General features: G+C 39.2%; 1 protein-coding gene across 12 annotated transcripts in view; it reads left to right on the top strand.

Moving 5' to 3' along the window:
• The window catches only part of si:dkeyp-44a8.4 (collagen alpha-1(XXIII) chain), a 126,015-nt gene extending 113,746 nt beyond the window's left edge, over positions 1-12,269 (top strand). For 6 of the 12 annotated variants that reach the window (XM_031319434.2, XM_031319430.2, XM_031319437.2 and 3 more), the window contains 21 exons: positions 1,321-1,347; positions 1,472-1,498; positions 1,636-1,689; positions 1,792-1,851; positions 2,006-2,050; positions 2,164-2,241; positions 2,429-2,452; positions 5,457-5,501; positions 5,642-5,686; positions 5,789-5,869; positions 5,961-6,014; positions 6,160-6,216; positions 6,321-6,347; positions 6,433-6,492; positions 6,802-6,873; positions 6,963-6,989; positions 7,096-7,149; positions 7,259-7,345; positions 7,569-7,667; positions 8,742-8,780; positions 9,593-12,269. In XM_031319434.2, coding sequence (XP_031175294.1) covers positions 1,321-1,347; positions 1,472-1,498; positions 1,636-1,689; positions 1,792-1,851; positions 2,006-2,050; positions 2,164-2,241; positions 2,429-2,452; positions 5,457-5,501; positions 5,642-5,686; positions 5,789-5,869; positions 5,961-6,014; positions 6,160-6,216; positions 6,321-6,347; positions 6,433-6,492; positions 6,802-6,873; positions 6,963-6,989; positions 7,096-7,149; positions 7,259-7,345; positions 7,569-7,667; positions 8,742-8,780; positions 9,593-9,643 — 1,113 coding nt within the window. In that variant the 3' untranslated portion in view covers positions 9,644-12,269. Of the gene's footprint in view, positions 1-1,320; positions 1,348-1,471; positions 1,499-1,635; positions 1,690-1,791; positions 1,852-2,005; positions 2,051-2,163; positions 2,242-2,428; positions 2,453-5,456; positions 5,502-5,641; positions 5,687-5,788; positions 5,870-5,960; positions 6,015-6,159; positions 6,217-6,320; positions 6,348-6,432; positions 6,493-6,801; positions 6,874-6,962; positions 6,990-7,095; positions 7,150-7,258; positions 7,346-7,568; positions 7,668-8,741; positions 8,781-9,106 lie in introns of all 12 variants that reach the window. The other 6 variants (XM_031319436.2, XM_036007504.1, XM_031319439.2 and 3 more) reach the window with 6 other exon arrangements.
• Positions 12,270-13,632: the final 1,363 nt, after the last annotated feature.

The following is a 13,632-nucleotide window of genomic DNA, read 5'->3' on the forward strand; positions in this document are numbered from 1 at the left end:
GTACCCACTCTGTCGCTCTCTGGGACATGTTTTAATGCTAATCGAATGTGTTTGTAGCTTGAAACAAGCTAGCGCGGACTGCTGATTAGCTTACAACGCTAGTATTCGGGGCACAGGGAAAGTAAAAACAAACCACTATTTTGTACCACTAAAAAGACTGAAAATATCACCAAACTTCAACGGTAGCATAATGAGGGTCCCAAAATGTTAACCGAAGCATTGAGAACCTTGTAAGTGTACAGACAGTTTATTGAAAAGATAGATTATAAAGACACTCGCGTTAATGTTTACATGCAGCCGCCGTCTTGAAAACCAGTCATGACTTACAGCTGGCGATGCAAACTAAAATCAAAAGCAATTTGCTCAATATATCTGAAATAATCGTACCGATGTAAAACATAACTTGTCTAGGGTACTTACTCGGTGGATAACTGTCCATCTGGTCCCTCCGGTCTGGGTGCCGTCTCCAATTTATTTTCGGGACATGGAAAAAAGTTTCAAGTACAGCCCTGTTTATCAGAGAGGGGAAATCTTCAGACTGTACAAAACACTGCGTCTTTTGGGTGTCGCGACGCAACAGGTCCCACTCCGTGCAACACAGGCACTCCTGTTCGGTGGCCATAGCTTCACAATGTCCGCAGGTACACCACCAGTTTCCTGAAGTACGAGGCTGGCATTGACAACTGGTAGCTCTCTCTCTCTCTCGTAGCCCTTTCACGGAGCTCCCGCAGCTCTTCATTCAATAAACTGTCTGTACACTTAGAATGTTCTCAATGCTTCGGTTAACATTTAGGGACCCTCATTATGCTACCATTGAAGTTTGGTGATATTTTGAGCCTTTTTAGTGGTATAAATAGCGATTTGTTTTTACTTTCCCTGTGCCCCGAATACTAGCGTTAATCAGCGGTCCGCGCTAGCTTGTTTCAAGCTACAAACACATTCGATTAGCATGAAAACATGTCCCAGAGAGTGATCGAGTGGGTACACATCTGTTATTAACCCCTCGTTTTGCGCCGGAATTGTCCTTTAACCCAAAATCTCCCATAAGCGTTGATTGGGATTGAGATCTGGTGACTGGGACAGCCATAGCATATGAAACCATTCAGCGGGCCTTTGTGCCCTGCGCAAGCATCTGAATCTTGTTTTTCCTTTGTCACCGGTCTGTATGTATTGCGGCTCAGAGTAAGTGCTTCCTAAATTCAAGTCCGTGGACGGGTCATTCCTTGTTAAACACTGACATCTAGTGGCTAAAGTGGTTTGACTCTTCGATGAAGATTTATCTGAAGTCAAGAACTGAAATTTCTCCTCTGTCCTCTTCAGGGTTTTCCAGGTCGTGATGGCGTTGAGGTGAGTGTAGTTCAAATCCAGTTCAAGCTATCGGTTTGTTGTTCATGGATTACTATTATAAGTCTGCAGTGACAATTTGTCTTTCTCTGGATAATTATGGTAACCAACTATATTTCTGCCTCAGGGGCCACAAGGATTGCCTGGGAAGCCGGTACGATGATTAATAAATTACTGACCTTGACTCAACTTAATTGCCTTACTTCTTGTTAGATTCTGCTGTTTGCTACAGAAATATTGTGTAACTAAAATGTGTACTTTTGACATTAATTGACTGTTGTGAACCGACAGGGAGAAGATGGCGAGCCTGGCTATCCAGGACCACAGGGTCCTCCGGGAGTGAAGGTACAGATAAGCGTTATCCATCAGATAGCTTGTATGCTGAGTATTTTAATGTATCTGTCTTTTCATGCATTGACCTCTAATGTTTTCTGTGTGTGAAAACAGGGCGAGTCAGGCATGGGAGAAAAAGGAGAGAGAGGCATGGATGGACTCCCAGGTTTAAAGGTAGAAGACCGATATGAAATGGCATTCAAACAATACACACATCAATAACTAGTACTTTTTTAGCTATAACATTATTTCTACACTATAAAAAACATGTTATAATATATCCATAGTTTGAGTTTTACCATAATGTGTTATATGTGTAATCAAACAGGGAGACAAAGGGGAAATAGGAGAGCAAGGACCACAGGGATCCATGGTATGTGTATTAACCCTCTGAAATCATTCTGTTTTAAACACTGTGTATTGTGATTATCTTCAGTTGTTTATTTAGGCTATGTCTCAATTCATTTGTTTTTGTTTTTGCCTCAGGGTAATCCTGGTGAAAAAGGAGCTATGGGCTCCTCAGACATCATCGACTTCAATGGGAAGCTTCTAGATGCTTTCCAGGTGAGTGACATTTAAGCGTCAATGAGACCAGATTTATGGTTGCATCATATATTTCATCAGACACTTATTACTGCATCTCAAGTTGGGCATCAGACAAAAAACTTAAACAAGACCAGAAATTGTCGTGTGGTAAGAAAAATTTTTCTAAACCTGCAAAACTGAACATGTCGCCATTTCTTTTCGACAGGCCATCAACACCATCAGTGTTTCGGTAATCTGCTGTTGTTTCTGCATGGTTTTGGTGGCGTGATCAGTAACTAACACCTATAATAATCCATATGCATACACAGACTTGAGTAAGCACACTCCCTATGTGTACCAGCACCTTATCCCACCTGCTTCGGCCAGTGGATCAGTATGTTTTTGTAGATGCCCTCCACCCAGAACTCCATATTTCAGATGTATTGGATGTCCCCCTAGAGGCCACATCTAAAGAATATTACTGAATGTCCGTGGTTTACTAGTCTACCAGGCTCTCTTGTGTATTCAGTTGGAATTAAATGCACAGCCCCAGCAAATATAGTACAGCTGTGCTCTTCTATCACATAACGTGTAGCCTACAAAGAAGCATGCTTAATCATGCAGAAAAATCAACAGCCTTTGTTACATTGTTGTGTTACAAGTGTGTTTTCATGCTATGTATTCAACGTGCCTCACAAGATGCGTAACTTGTAACTTGCTATAGGGCAGCATGGTGTTTTTTTAATCTATGCATTGTGTTCCTCATAACTGAGTGCACAAGGGGAATGCATTAGAAAGGATGGGAGGGGAACCCCTCATAGTCACCACAGTCTCAGTTTCACATCCCTCTCAAACACAAGACCCTTTGATTCTACCATGTACCGTGCTACATGCTAATAACAGATGACTATCTCTGTAGTGGAGTGTGTATTTGATTAAAAACCACTATGAACCAGGTCCCCTCGGACCTGATCTGAAATGGGCTCCTGCATGCAACGCTGTAGACAGCAGCGTGAGTTAGTTACAAAGGAGTTGGTGAAAACATGAACCTGAGATCTTATCAGAAGCCTCGTGCCACCGTGGATCATTTGGCACCAAATCACACGCAAAGTCTCAGCTAGAGTTATATCCGTAGAGCGGGGAGTGCTCATTGGCCACCCAGCTTGTGTTATGATTTATTTTCTTTGTGTGAAAAGCCGATTGGTTTCATTTGTGGTGACATTTTCGGTGATGATGAATTTGGTTTAAAACCATGCTGAAATTGGTGGCTTGTTACTGCCATTTATTTTATAGCTTTTTGTATAATTATTTGCATGATTAGCCTTCACTTTCCAATGATGGAATATCTCAGATCAAACAATTTTGTAAACATCTATTGGTTTCCATGGCTTAAACGGAAGACAAACAAAAAGTTAGGAATTGGAAGAGAGAGAATCAGCATGTAGCTACACCTCTGCGAGGCAACATGGGTTCTTTTTTTTTTAATGACTTCAAGATGGCCCGAGGACTTCAGAGCGAGAAGTCACAAGTGTAACACTGTGGATGTAGAGATTAAGGAGCGTGATTTAAGAGGCTACCACTAATCAGCCAGCATAGAAGATGGCATGAGATGGATATATGTTATTCTTCATCTATCATTAGTGTTACTTAAAGTCATGTAAAAAGATTAGTTTCCCCTCCTTTTGTGCAACGGTCTCATCCTGCATCAAAACAATCAACAGAATGGAAAATGATGCCAGGTTATTGTGGACCACAAACCAGATTCAGAACAATCTTTATGAGATAAAATTGCTTCAAGTTGGTTGTGATCAGTGAACACAGTGAACAAAAGCAGTCATCAGCTTTGTTTACTGTCAGGCTTGTGTTGTGAAATCCATCAGCCTGGTTGTATTATTCTGTGTTGGTCCATGTTTAAGCCTTATGATGGAGTTCTGTGAGTTCCAAGTTTTTTTCACCATTGTAACGAACTGAGTAAACAGCCATATACAGTATATACAATATATACTACATGTGACTGTCTGAAAATGAGTTAATTAAAGCGGCTATAATCAGTATGTTAATGGCTCACATTACAACTTGTCTGTGAAAGGGTTTATCCATAGGGACGAACCCACAGAGAATCATCCCTCAGCTCTCTGGAGTTTTATAGCAAGTTCCAGGTCTTTGTTTTTGCTTTTTAACTTTGCTGTTACTGCTCACTCTCACAGCTCTCATCAGCAGCGTTTTTGGCCACAACACAACAACAGCCATTTTCAGCACAAAAAGCTCTGAAAAACCCACTGTATGCTACCAGCCCAGCACAAAAGCTAAGCTAAAGAGCCAACTACTTTTCTCTTGTTCTTGGAGAGTGAAAGGTAACTTAAAGATTATTGGACAACGATTTCTCAGGACTAGGGCTGGGTATCACCAATGATTTCCAGAATCAATTCGATTCCGATTCACAAGGTCCCGATTCGATTACATTTTCGATTCAATATCAGTTAGGTTAGGGAAATTTCAGTTACAATACCAATTTTGCTTGGATATAAAAGAGATTCTCAGAGAACTCATGCTGTAAATTGTACAAGCAAGAAGCAACCCTCAAATATTTTTTAACAGTGCACCAGGTTGTGGCCAGGTTGGCTCAGTGGGTAGAGCAGGCACACATATACTGAGAGGTTTATGCCTCGATGCAGAGGTCCAGGGTTTGAGTCCGACCTGTGACGATTTCCTGCATGTCTTCCCCCTCTCTCTCCCCTTTCTCACCTAGCTGTCCTATCAAAATAAAGGTGGAAAAGCCCAAAAATAATCTTTAATAAAATAAAATAATGCACCAGGTTAATGTTTGCATTAAGAAGTGAACCCCAAACATTTTGTTCAAAGTACTTTTTAGTTATACATCCATGGTGAAAAGGCATATATTATAAGATCAATTTCTGGATTTTATTAATCGATATCAGATCACTCAAACTAAAAATTTTAAATGGAGAATTGATTATTTTAACCCAGCCCTAATCAGGACACGAACACTACTCCAAACGAATGCTAATGCTGCTCCGTATCTGCTGGATGTGCAAATAATTCCACAAACTAGGTTGCCATATCAACTTAAAAGGTGGTGATGTTGCATTTACAGCTTGTTTCCACTTCCCCCAAGTGGCCACAACATTATTGCAGGTTCAGGATGAATACATTGTAATTCAGTGACAGATTAGACCCATCATAAAGTTTATCAGGGCATATATAACACTCTTTCAATTTCTGTCTTTCTGCAGGGCCCACCTGGACCACCTGGACCCCCAGGCCCTTCAGGGGAAAAGGTAATGGGCTCTGTCATCCTACCAGTGCACTGCCACAAGCTAGTTATGGGGGTTTAATAAAAGTCAAATTAGATTTTGTGTTAAAACCTGAGCCAGTCATATTCACCGAGTGAATCTTTCCTCTCGTTGTCGTCTCCCAGGGTGAGCTTGGTTTACCTGGGCCAGCAGGAGTCGATGGGGAGAAGGTATTGTCGTGCGATAACACACAGGCTGATTAAATACCTTATATTGTTTATGCTTTCTTATGGAACTGAACGCGACATCTCTTTGTGATTCTTTGCCTCCAGGGACCTAAGGGTGGCATGGGTGAGACAGGACCACCTGGCGAGAAAGGAGAGAAGGGAGAGATGGGGCTCTCTGGGCCTTCTGTAAGTAGTGACAGTAAACATGTTTCTGGGATTCACAAACAGTGAAAATTACATAAACAGCTGGAGGTTAATCTTGCTCTTTGTGGGTCAGGGCATGGACGGACACAAAGGAGAGAAAGGCAACTGCAGAATGGAAGACAACCTGGTTAGTGGAACACAAACATGCAACATTCATTCATATTCACTCATATATGTGTATCATAGCAGTAATTGTGCGTGCCCATTTATTCCATCACTTCAGATTTTATAGATTTGTTTTTTCTTACTCTTCTAATTTCAATGGTGCTCAGGTTCAGATGATTTCCCAGCCAGGCCCACCCGGGCCGCCCGGGCCCCCTGGATCCATGGTGAATAGTTATCATAACTATCTAAATCCAAAACTATTCAAGACAAGTTTGTTGTTTGCACCTGTACAGTAGCTGTCACACTCACAGTGCACAATTTTTTTCAGGGGCTGCATGGTATGCCTGGTCCGAAGGTAAGACTGCAAGACCATGCATGTGTTGTGTGGTGGAGGCTATGGCATGTTGTTTGGTACTCAGTGTTCCTGTCTTTCGATATAGGGCGAGCCTGGATTCGGGATGAAGGGAGAGAAGGGGGACTTTGGTGCTCCTGGACCCAGAGTAAGTTGTTACCTGTTATTATTGTAATAAATCATGATATACCTGGACATAAGTAAGACTGTTGGGACTGGCCGTTCAGGGATTGCGGGTGGATTACGTGTATAGAGCAACAGCTTATACATTGTGTCATACTAGCGTCCTAAAATCTCGTATTTGATCTGTTTTTATATTTTTTATTGTTTTCAACTGCTCTTTAATGTTTTATGTAAAGCACTTTGAATTGCCCAGTTGCTGAAATGTGCTATACAAATAAAACTGCCTTGCCTGCCTTGGACATGATACAGTGATGATAATGTACTTTAATTGCAGGGATTAGACGGTCTCCAGGGCCCAACTGGGGCTGCAGGGTTAGTGGGTCTTCCAGGTGCAAAGGGAGAAAAGGTAAGCACCCATTCACCTCCATAAATGTGTTTACAAGTTTTTATTGTCTTAAATAAAACATACATTATGATAATTATGTGTGTTCGCAGGGCAGAACAGGAGAGCCTGGACTAGATGTGAGTTTTTCACTTGGATCGTGATCTTGACAGTTTCAGTTGAATTGAACTTTAATCTTTGTCCAGTGATAGTCTGCCTTCTGACCCGTTTGTGCTTTATGTTCAGGGTTTCCCGGGTCTGATGGGAGAGAAAGGTGACCGAGGGGAAAGAGGAGACAAAGTTAGTACAGAACACAGAAAGAAATATTTAATTGTCGTCATTCAAATACAACCGATTCATTCATTCATATATTTTTCTCAACACTTTTCTCTGCCCTACTCGTGTCCAGGGTGACAGGGGAGCAGTGGGAAAGAGAGGTCTAAAGGGCCAGAAGGGAGAGCAGGGTCCTCCAGGCCTGGACCAGCCTTGTCCTGTGGTATGTCACCTCTACACACACACACACACACACACACACACACACACACACACACACACACACTGTAATACTGTAAATTGAACTGATTCATTTACTAGCACTTTTCTCTCACATTATACAGTATTTCTCTGCTTTCTTCTCTCAGCACTGTTTCTGTCATTTTCTGTGTTTCTCTGAGTTTCCTTCTCAATGCTGTGAATGTGTAACTGGCTCTTGCTGACAGGGTTGTGGTGAGACTAAAGGTGTGTCTGAGGAGGCAGGGCTTTCTTCCCCTCCACCTCGTCGTCTTCCTCCTTCCGGCCCTGAGGCCCCCTGTCCTGTGGTACAGTATCTCTGCTTTCTTCCTCCTACTCTCGCATCACTATTTATGCTATCTATCGTTGCTATTTTCTATTCAAACACTTTGTTTCATGTCTTTTTCATCTTTCAAACTCTGTTATACATGTGCTCTTAGTCACTAACCCATACTTCATGTAGTTCTAGTTGCGTATTCACTGTAAAGAGAGACATTCACGGAATAATAGAAACACTAAAAGAAAAATGTGTCAACATTAACTGTCTATGGGAAAAGAATATCTCTATGCCCATGAGACAGAAGATGCCAGGTTACAAAAATATAACATTATTCTAACCAGCAAAAAAAACTATAAAATGTAGATGTATTCCCACAAATAGGAGTATATACATACATAGAGAACAGTTGATCGCCGCCACAGCTCTTTTTGTTTTTTTATATATACTTATTCACCAACTGGTGTTGAGATTTAAATGAGAGCATCGATACCACTCTCATAATTGTCTGTTAGATATAAGGCTGCGGCTGGTTAGCTTAGCATAAAGACTTGCAACAGAGGTAAACAGGTAGCCTGGCTCTGTCCCAAGGTTAAAAAAAAATCTGCCTACCAGCACCTCTAATCACTAACTAACACATGATATCAGGTTTGTATCCATTTTTACAGTTGTTTTTTTTTGTAGGATTAAACATATTAGATATTGTTTATGAGTCAGGCTAGCTGTTTTCCCCTGTTTCCAGTCTTTATGCCAAGCTAAGCTAACCAGCTGCTGGTTGTAGCCTAATTTAAACAGACAGATATGAGAATGATATCAATCTTGTAAATCTAAATCTATCTAAATCTCAGAAAGTAAATAAGAGTATTTCCCCAAATGCTCCCCAAAATGTAAACTATTACTTTAAATAAAGAGGACTGAGAATGTACTCATCTGGAATGTGTAAGAGTAATGAGAAGATTTCTCATTTAGAAAACTTTATATAAAATTACAGAAAAAAAACTCTACCTTTTTATAACATCAGTTTGCTGATAGGGAGTGCACACCTTAGACATTTTTACAGTCGGACTGTGTGAGGTATGTTAAGATTGCTGCTCTCTCTCTGCAGGGACATGATGGGCTGCCCATACCAGGCTGCTGGCACAAGGTGAGTGTAGAGGCCTAACGTTTTTTAAAGCATATTATTAACTAATGAAATGATTAGCATTTTTTAATATGAGACCGCAGCTGGCATAGTCAGGGCAAAAGCTAACACCATGTGCAACCATAGCATACATTTACATTATTACTCTTGTTGATTGTCAGCATTGAATTCATTGCTCGACTCTGATTTGATACAGGGGCATTTTGTAAGTATATTACAGTGTGAGAGCTTGTAAATGTAAAGCATGAGTATATTAGATGAATAATTATTTATGTTAAAAATTTAATTTGATAGGCTACTAATCAATCCCTACTATTCTTCTTTTGCAGTGATGACTAACCAGCAGCATGGAATCTGTACATATTGATATGGTATATATTGCAATTGTATACTACAACAACCCACTCCCTTTTTTCCTTTCTTTCATAAAACATTTTATATAATATATTGAGATTTTTTTTTTAACAAGGACATCTTTGAGTATGCAGTATTATGAAAACTTTTTTGAAACTCTAGAGATCCAGTGTAGTTGAGAATGCAGCTGTGGTTTTGAAGAGAAGAAACTGAACTGGAATTTGGACTCCTACTTTAAAGGATAGTCCAGGTGACAGTGTTGGAGTGCCTTGACAGTCTAGCAGCCTTACTAAACAAAGCCTGACTTGCTGCCTGATTGTAATCATGAACGCTGTATGGATATAACAGTGTGCACTCACCCAGTCTCACGGATGCTTGGATGGATGGACAGATCTCTTTGGGAGTGGCAGATGGAGGAATGTGGGTCAATACTCTCTTCTCCTTTCTCTGTTTTCTAAAAGGAGGAAATGGCCAGACAGAAGCTCAAACGCAAGCGTCTCTCTCAGCCCTGAAGGGGTGCAGGGGCCTGGTGGAGAAAGGACACATAGACAGGCAGAGAGCACAATGGGCAGATGGGCCTTTATGAAGCAGAGCGAGCCATGTAATGCCTCAGTGTCATACCGAACACTCAGATCCTCTTTTATGGAAACTCTCCAGGAGGGGGCGACAGAGAAACCTGCATTTCCACATTCACCTGAGAAGAAAAGACACACCCGTGGCTGATTATGTTGCGCAATAGCTTGATAACCAGTCAAAGTTATCTGGGAGTCATTGACGTCACTGATACATAAGGAAGGGTTTTCTGCACCGATACATTGAACAAGTTGTGGTGATCTCTTGTATGGCTCTTTGGTAAAGGTTTTCACTAATTCAATGCATGATCATAATGCACTGTGTTGTTAAGCATCCTGACAGCTTGTATGACTTGTGGTCCCTCATTGAAACCTCAAACAACATTAGATTAATTTTCATTTGCCAATAAGCAGTCTGTAATAGTCTTTACATGTGTACAAGCCACTCAGAAAAGTCAGTAAGTCTACCTTTTAATGGCTTACACTTGTGGCAGTGGTGACTTGTGTGTTGTTTTGTTTTCTTTTGTTATATTCTTACCTATTTTTGTCCAGTTACATTTTGCATTCCTGTGCATTACCATGTTTGTGGAATATATAGATAGCTAAACTTTGCCAGATTTGAAGGAACCCTTTACAGTATTCGTAATAAACCAGTGCTCCAGTTGCCCAGACAAATGATTACCTATCAAATAATTTTTCTTAGTATGTTTTCAGTGTATCTGATGCATTTTGACTGATCGTTACCATTTAATCACTGATGAAGACATGTTTAATTACTGTTGCTAGTTTGCTCTGGACAACAGTGAGTTCTTGCTGCTGACTTAAATATGTGTTGTTTGTTTGATATTTTTAAATCAATATTAGGCATTTGGCCTGAAGGACTAACAGACTCAAGTATACAATTTGAATCAAATGTATACACAACCATTGTCTTTTCATAATTATTAATTTTTATTCAGCAGTACACCTTAGGATAATGGTTTATAAGTGTCACTTATTTTGCATTTTGTGTGTGCTTTTTTCAATTATCACACAATGTTTTAGTCTTTACTATCAGATTACTTTTATTGGTGTGTTTTGGTCTTTGTAATACATTTTTCTCAGATGGATTAATTTCTTGGTGCTTAAATACTTTTATGTTTTAAAGCTCTACTCTGCATATCCATATGCAAAACTCCACACGTGTCCACAGTTACGCATGGATCATTGTTTAAAGGAATGTTGAACATAGGAAAAAAAAAATGGTACTTGGGTTTATTGATGTACTATGTTTAAATATTGGGCTACATGTATTTGATTACATTACATGGAATCGTCATTTGGTTCTGGACAGAAATACAGAAACAGACAGAAATAATAATGAAGTTTCTTAGTGGACATCTGTGTATTCTACATTGATATTAGTTGCACTTTTTGATACAATATTAATAGCATTCAGTAATATATATTCTGGTTAATCACGAGGCATGACTGACTAGCAATCATTCACAACCTTTTCATTGTTAGAAATGAATATGAACCATTAGAATGTTTTATTGGTTGATTATCTTTAGTCCCCATCAACATACATTCTGTGAAACATTGCTAATTCCAATTCACAACAACACAAACATTGCAACACTTGAAAATGTCAAGCACGGTCAGTATTAGCATAGTTTGAAGTACTTTTTGGTACGTATGATTTTATACCAACTTGTCAAATGAATCAAAGGAGCACAAATGGATATGTGAAGTGTAAAAAAGTGAATATGGAATTTGCTTTCCCAATTGGGTAAATTGTTAAAGGGCAGTGAAGTACAAGGATAGGAAACACACAGTACATTGGTCATTCCTCTTTAAAATTAAACATATCCACCAGCGGGCTCACATCATGTTCCAATAGTCATGATGTAGGCCACATATCCATGCAGTGGGAGTCTCTGTTTAATTCTGAAATGACAGCTTTTATTTTTTACAGTGCACCTGCAAAGTGTCAAGTTTAATAACTGACATCAAACAAAGCCGTTTCCATATTTGGGGGATTAATATGTTTCAACTTTAGAAGGGTTCTGTAAGAAAGATCAGTACATTACATATTAAACCTATACTGCACCACCATTTATGAAGTAACGTTTTCTATAAAACAAAAATCTGTAAATGAGAGTTGTATATCATTAAGCTAAAATAGAATAGCTGACATACAAACTTTATTTAAGAATCATAAAAAAAAATATGTATGTTGACTGAGAAGTTATATTGAAAGCAGAATGGTTTTAACTGTAGACCACACACTTCTGAGCAGTATTTCACTGGAAGCTGATGGATATCAGTCACTTAACATTATCAAATGTGTTTATTTCTTTTGCAGATTCCATCACTTTCAGTTTCAAGGCTTAATGGAGTCAGAAAATGGCACAGTGTCTGACTACAGATGGTGTTTTAGCAAGTCCTATATCACAGTATTAGCTTGAATTTGTGAGAATGTTTTGGTTGTGTATTTGGTTGTAAAAGAATTAAGCTATTTTTGTAATTGTTTAAAAATGTATAACGTGAAATCTGGTCAACTAAACGTAGACTGAAGTAACCTCTCCAGTTTCATGTTTTTTTTTGTCCATTAAATCATAATCATGTAAAATATTCAGTTTCATTCATTTAATATTATTATAACATCAAGGTGTTCTACCAACCCTACCTCATACTGCATGTATAAAAAAAATGCAATGACATAACACATAGGCATGTAATTATTCAGAAAAGAAAACAGCATTTTATTATCCAATAAAGGAAATTAATTTGGTCAGAGAGAAGAAAAAAAACACACAGAAGCTATAAAAAAACATGCACAAAGTAACACAATAGAGCCATACCATAAAAAAACAAGATCAGAACATATGAGCCTGTAAGTTAAAGTGATTTAATACATATTTACACAAAGGTACAAACAGTACAATCAGAGCCCAACACACCATAATGGAAGGCTGCCCCAGCATTGTATGAACTCTATGAATCCAGTGGACATGTTAGAGACAGCAGCTGTCCTCACATCCTCAGACTTTTGAAAGACTGAAAGCAATCAGTGTCTGATTGACAATGAAAAATGAAGAGCCTTCCTACATTTCTAAAGTTAAACAATACCTCCAAATATGTGAATGTTAAATAAATAACATATTATAATAGTAAATATTGCTACTCTAACCTAGCAGATTAAGCCTTGGGTATAGTCTACAGCCGTAGCAGCTCTGTGAGGCACTCAGGGACAGCAGTGAGCTAATGCTAACACGCTCACATCGACAATGATACTATGCTGATGTTTAGCAGGTAATGTTTACCAGGTTCACCATTATAGCATGTTAGCATGCTAACATTTATAATTAGCACTAAACACAAAGTACACCAGGCTAATGGGTCACAATGTCCTTACATTAAGCAGGTATTTGGTCACAAACCAAAGTATTGAACATATTATAATTTTGACCTGATGGTGGCACTATAGGTAAAGTCAGGGGATCACCAAAGTTATTTTATTTCATCCTGAGGGGAACATAGACCTACTGTGTCCATACCAAACTGCATGGCAATCCATAGTTGTTGAGATATTTCATTAAAAACCAATATGTCAGTATCAGTAAATACTGAACTCAGAACTAACCAATGCAATGTTCAAATAAATACAGAAAGAGTTTCCATGAAGTTAATCTGATGCATTATGCTGAATGTGTTGATCAATCCCTGCCACTTCCAGGTTGCTGTTGACCTCTGACACATTGCGGAAAGCTCCAAATCAAAAGAGCATTTTAACTAACTCTGCACAACACAGCACCAGTGGAAAGTTTCTTCTCATCCAAATGGAGATGTCGGTGGCATCAGTGTTTTGGACCATTTGGCTCAAATATGCTTATAAGAAGGACAGATAATGGTGTGTTACCCATTAGGCCAATGAAGTGTGCTCT

This window comes from Sander lucioperca, chromosome 1 (genome assembly GCF_008315115.2).
Source record: "Sander lucioperca isolate FBNREF2018 chromosome 1, SLUC_FBN_1.2, whole genome shotgun sequence".
NCBI lineage: Eukaryota > Metazoa > Chordata > Actinopteri > Perciformes > Percidae > Sander > Sander lucioperca.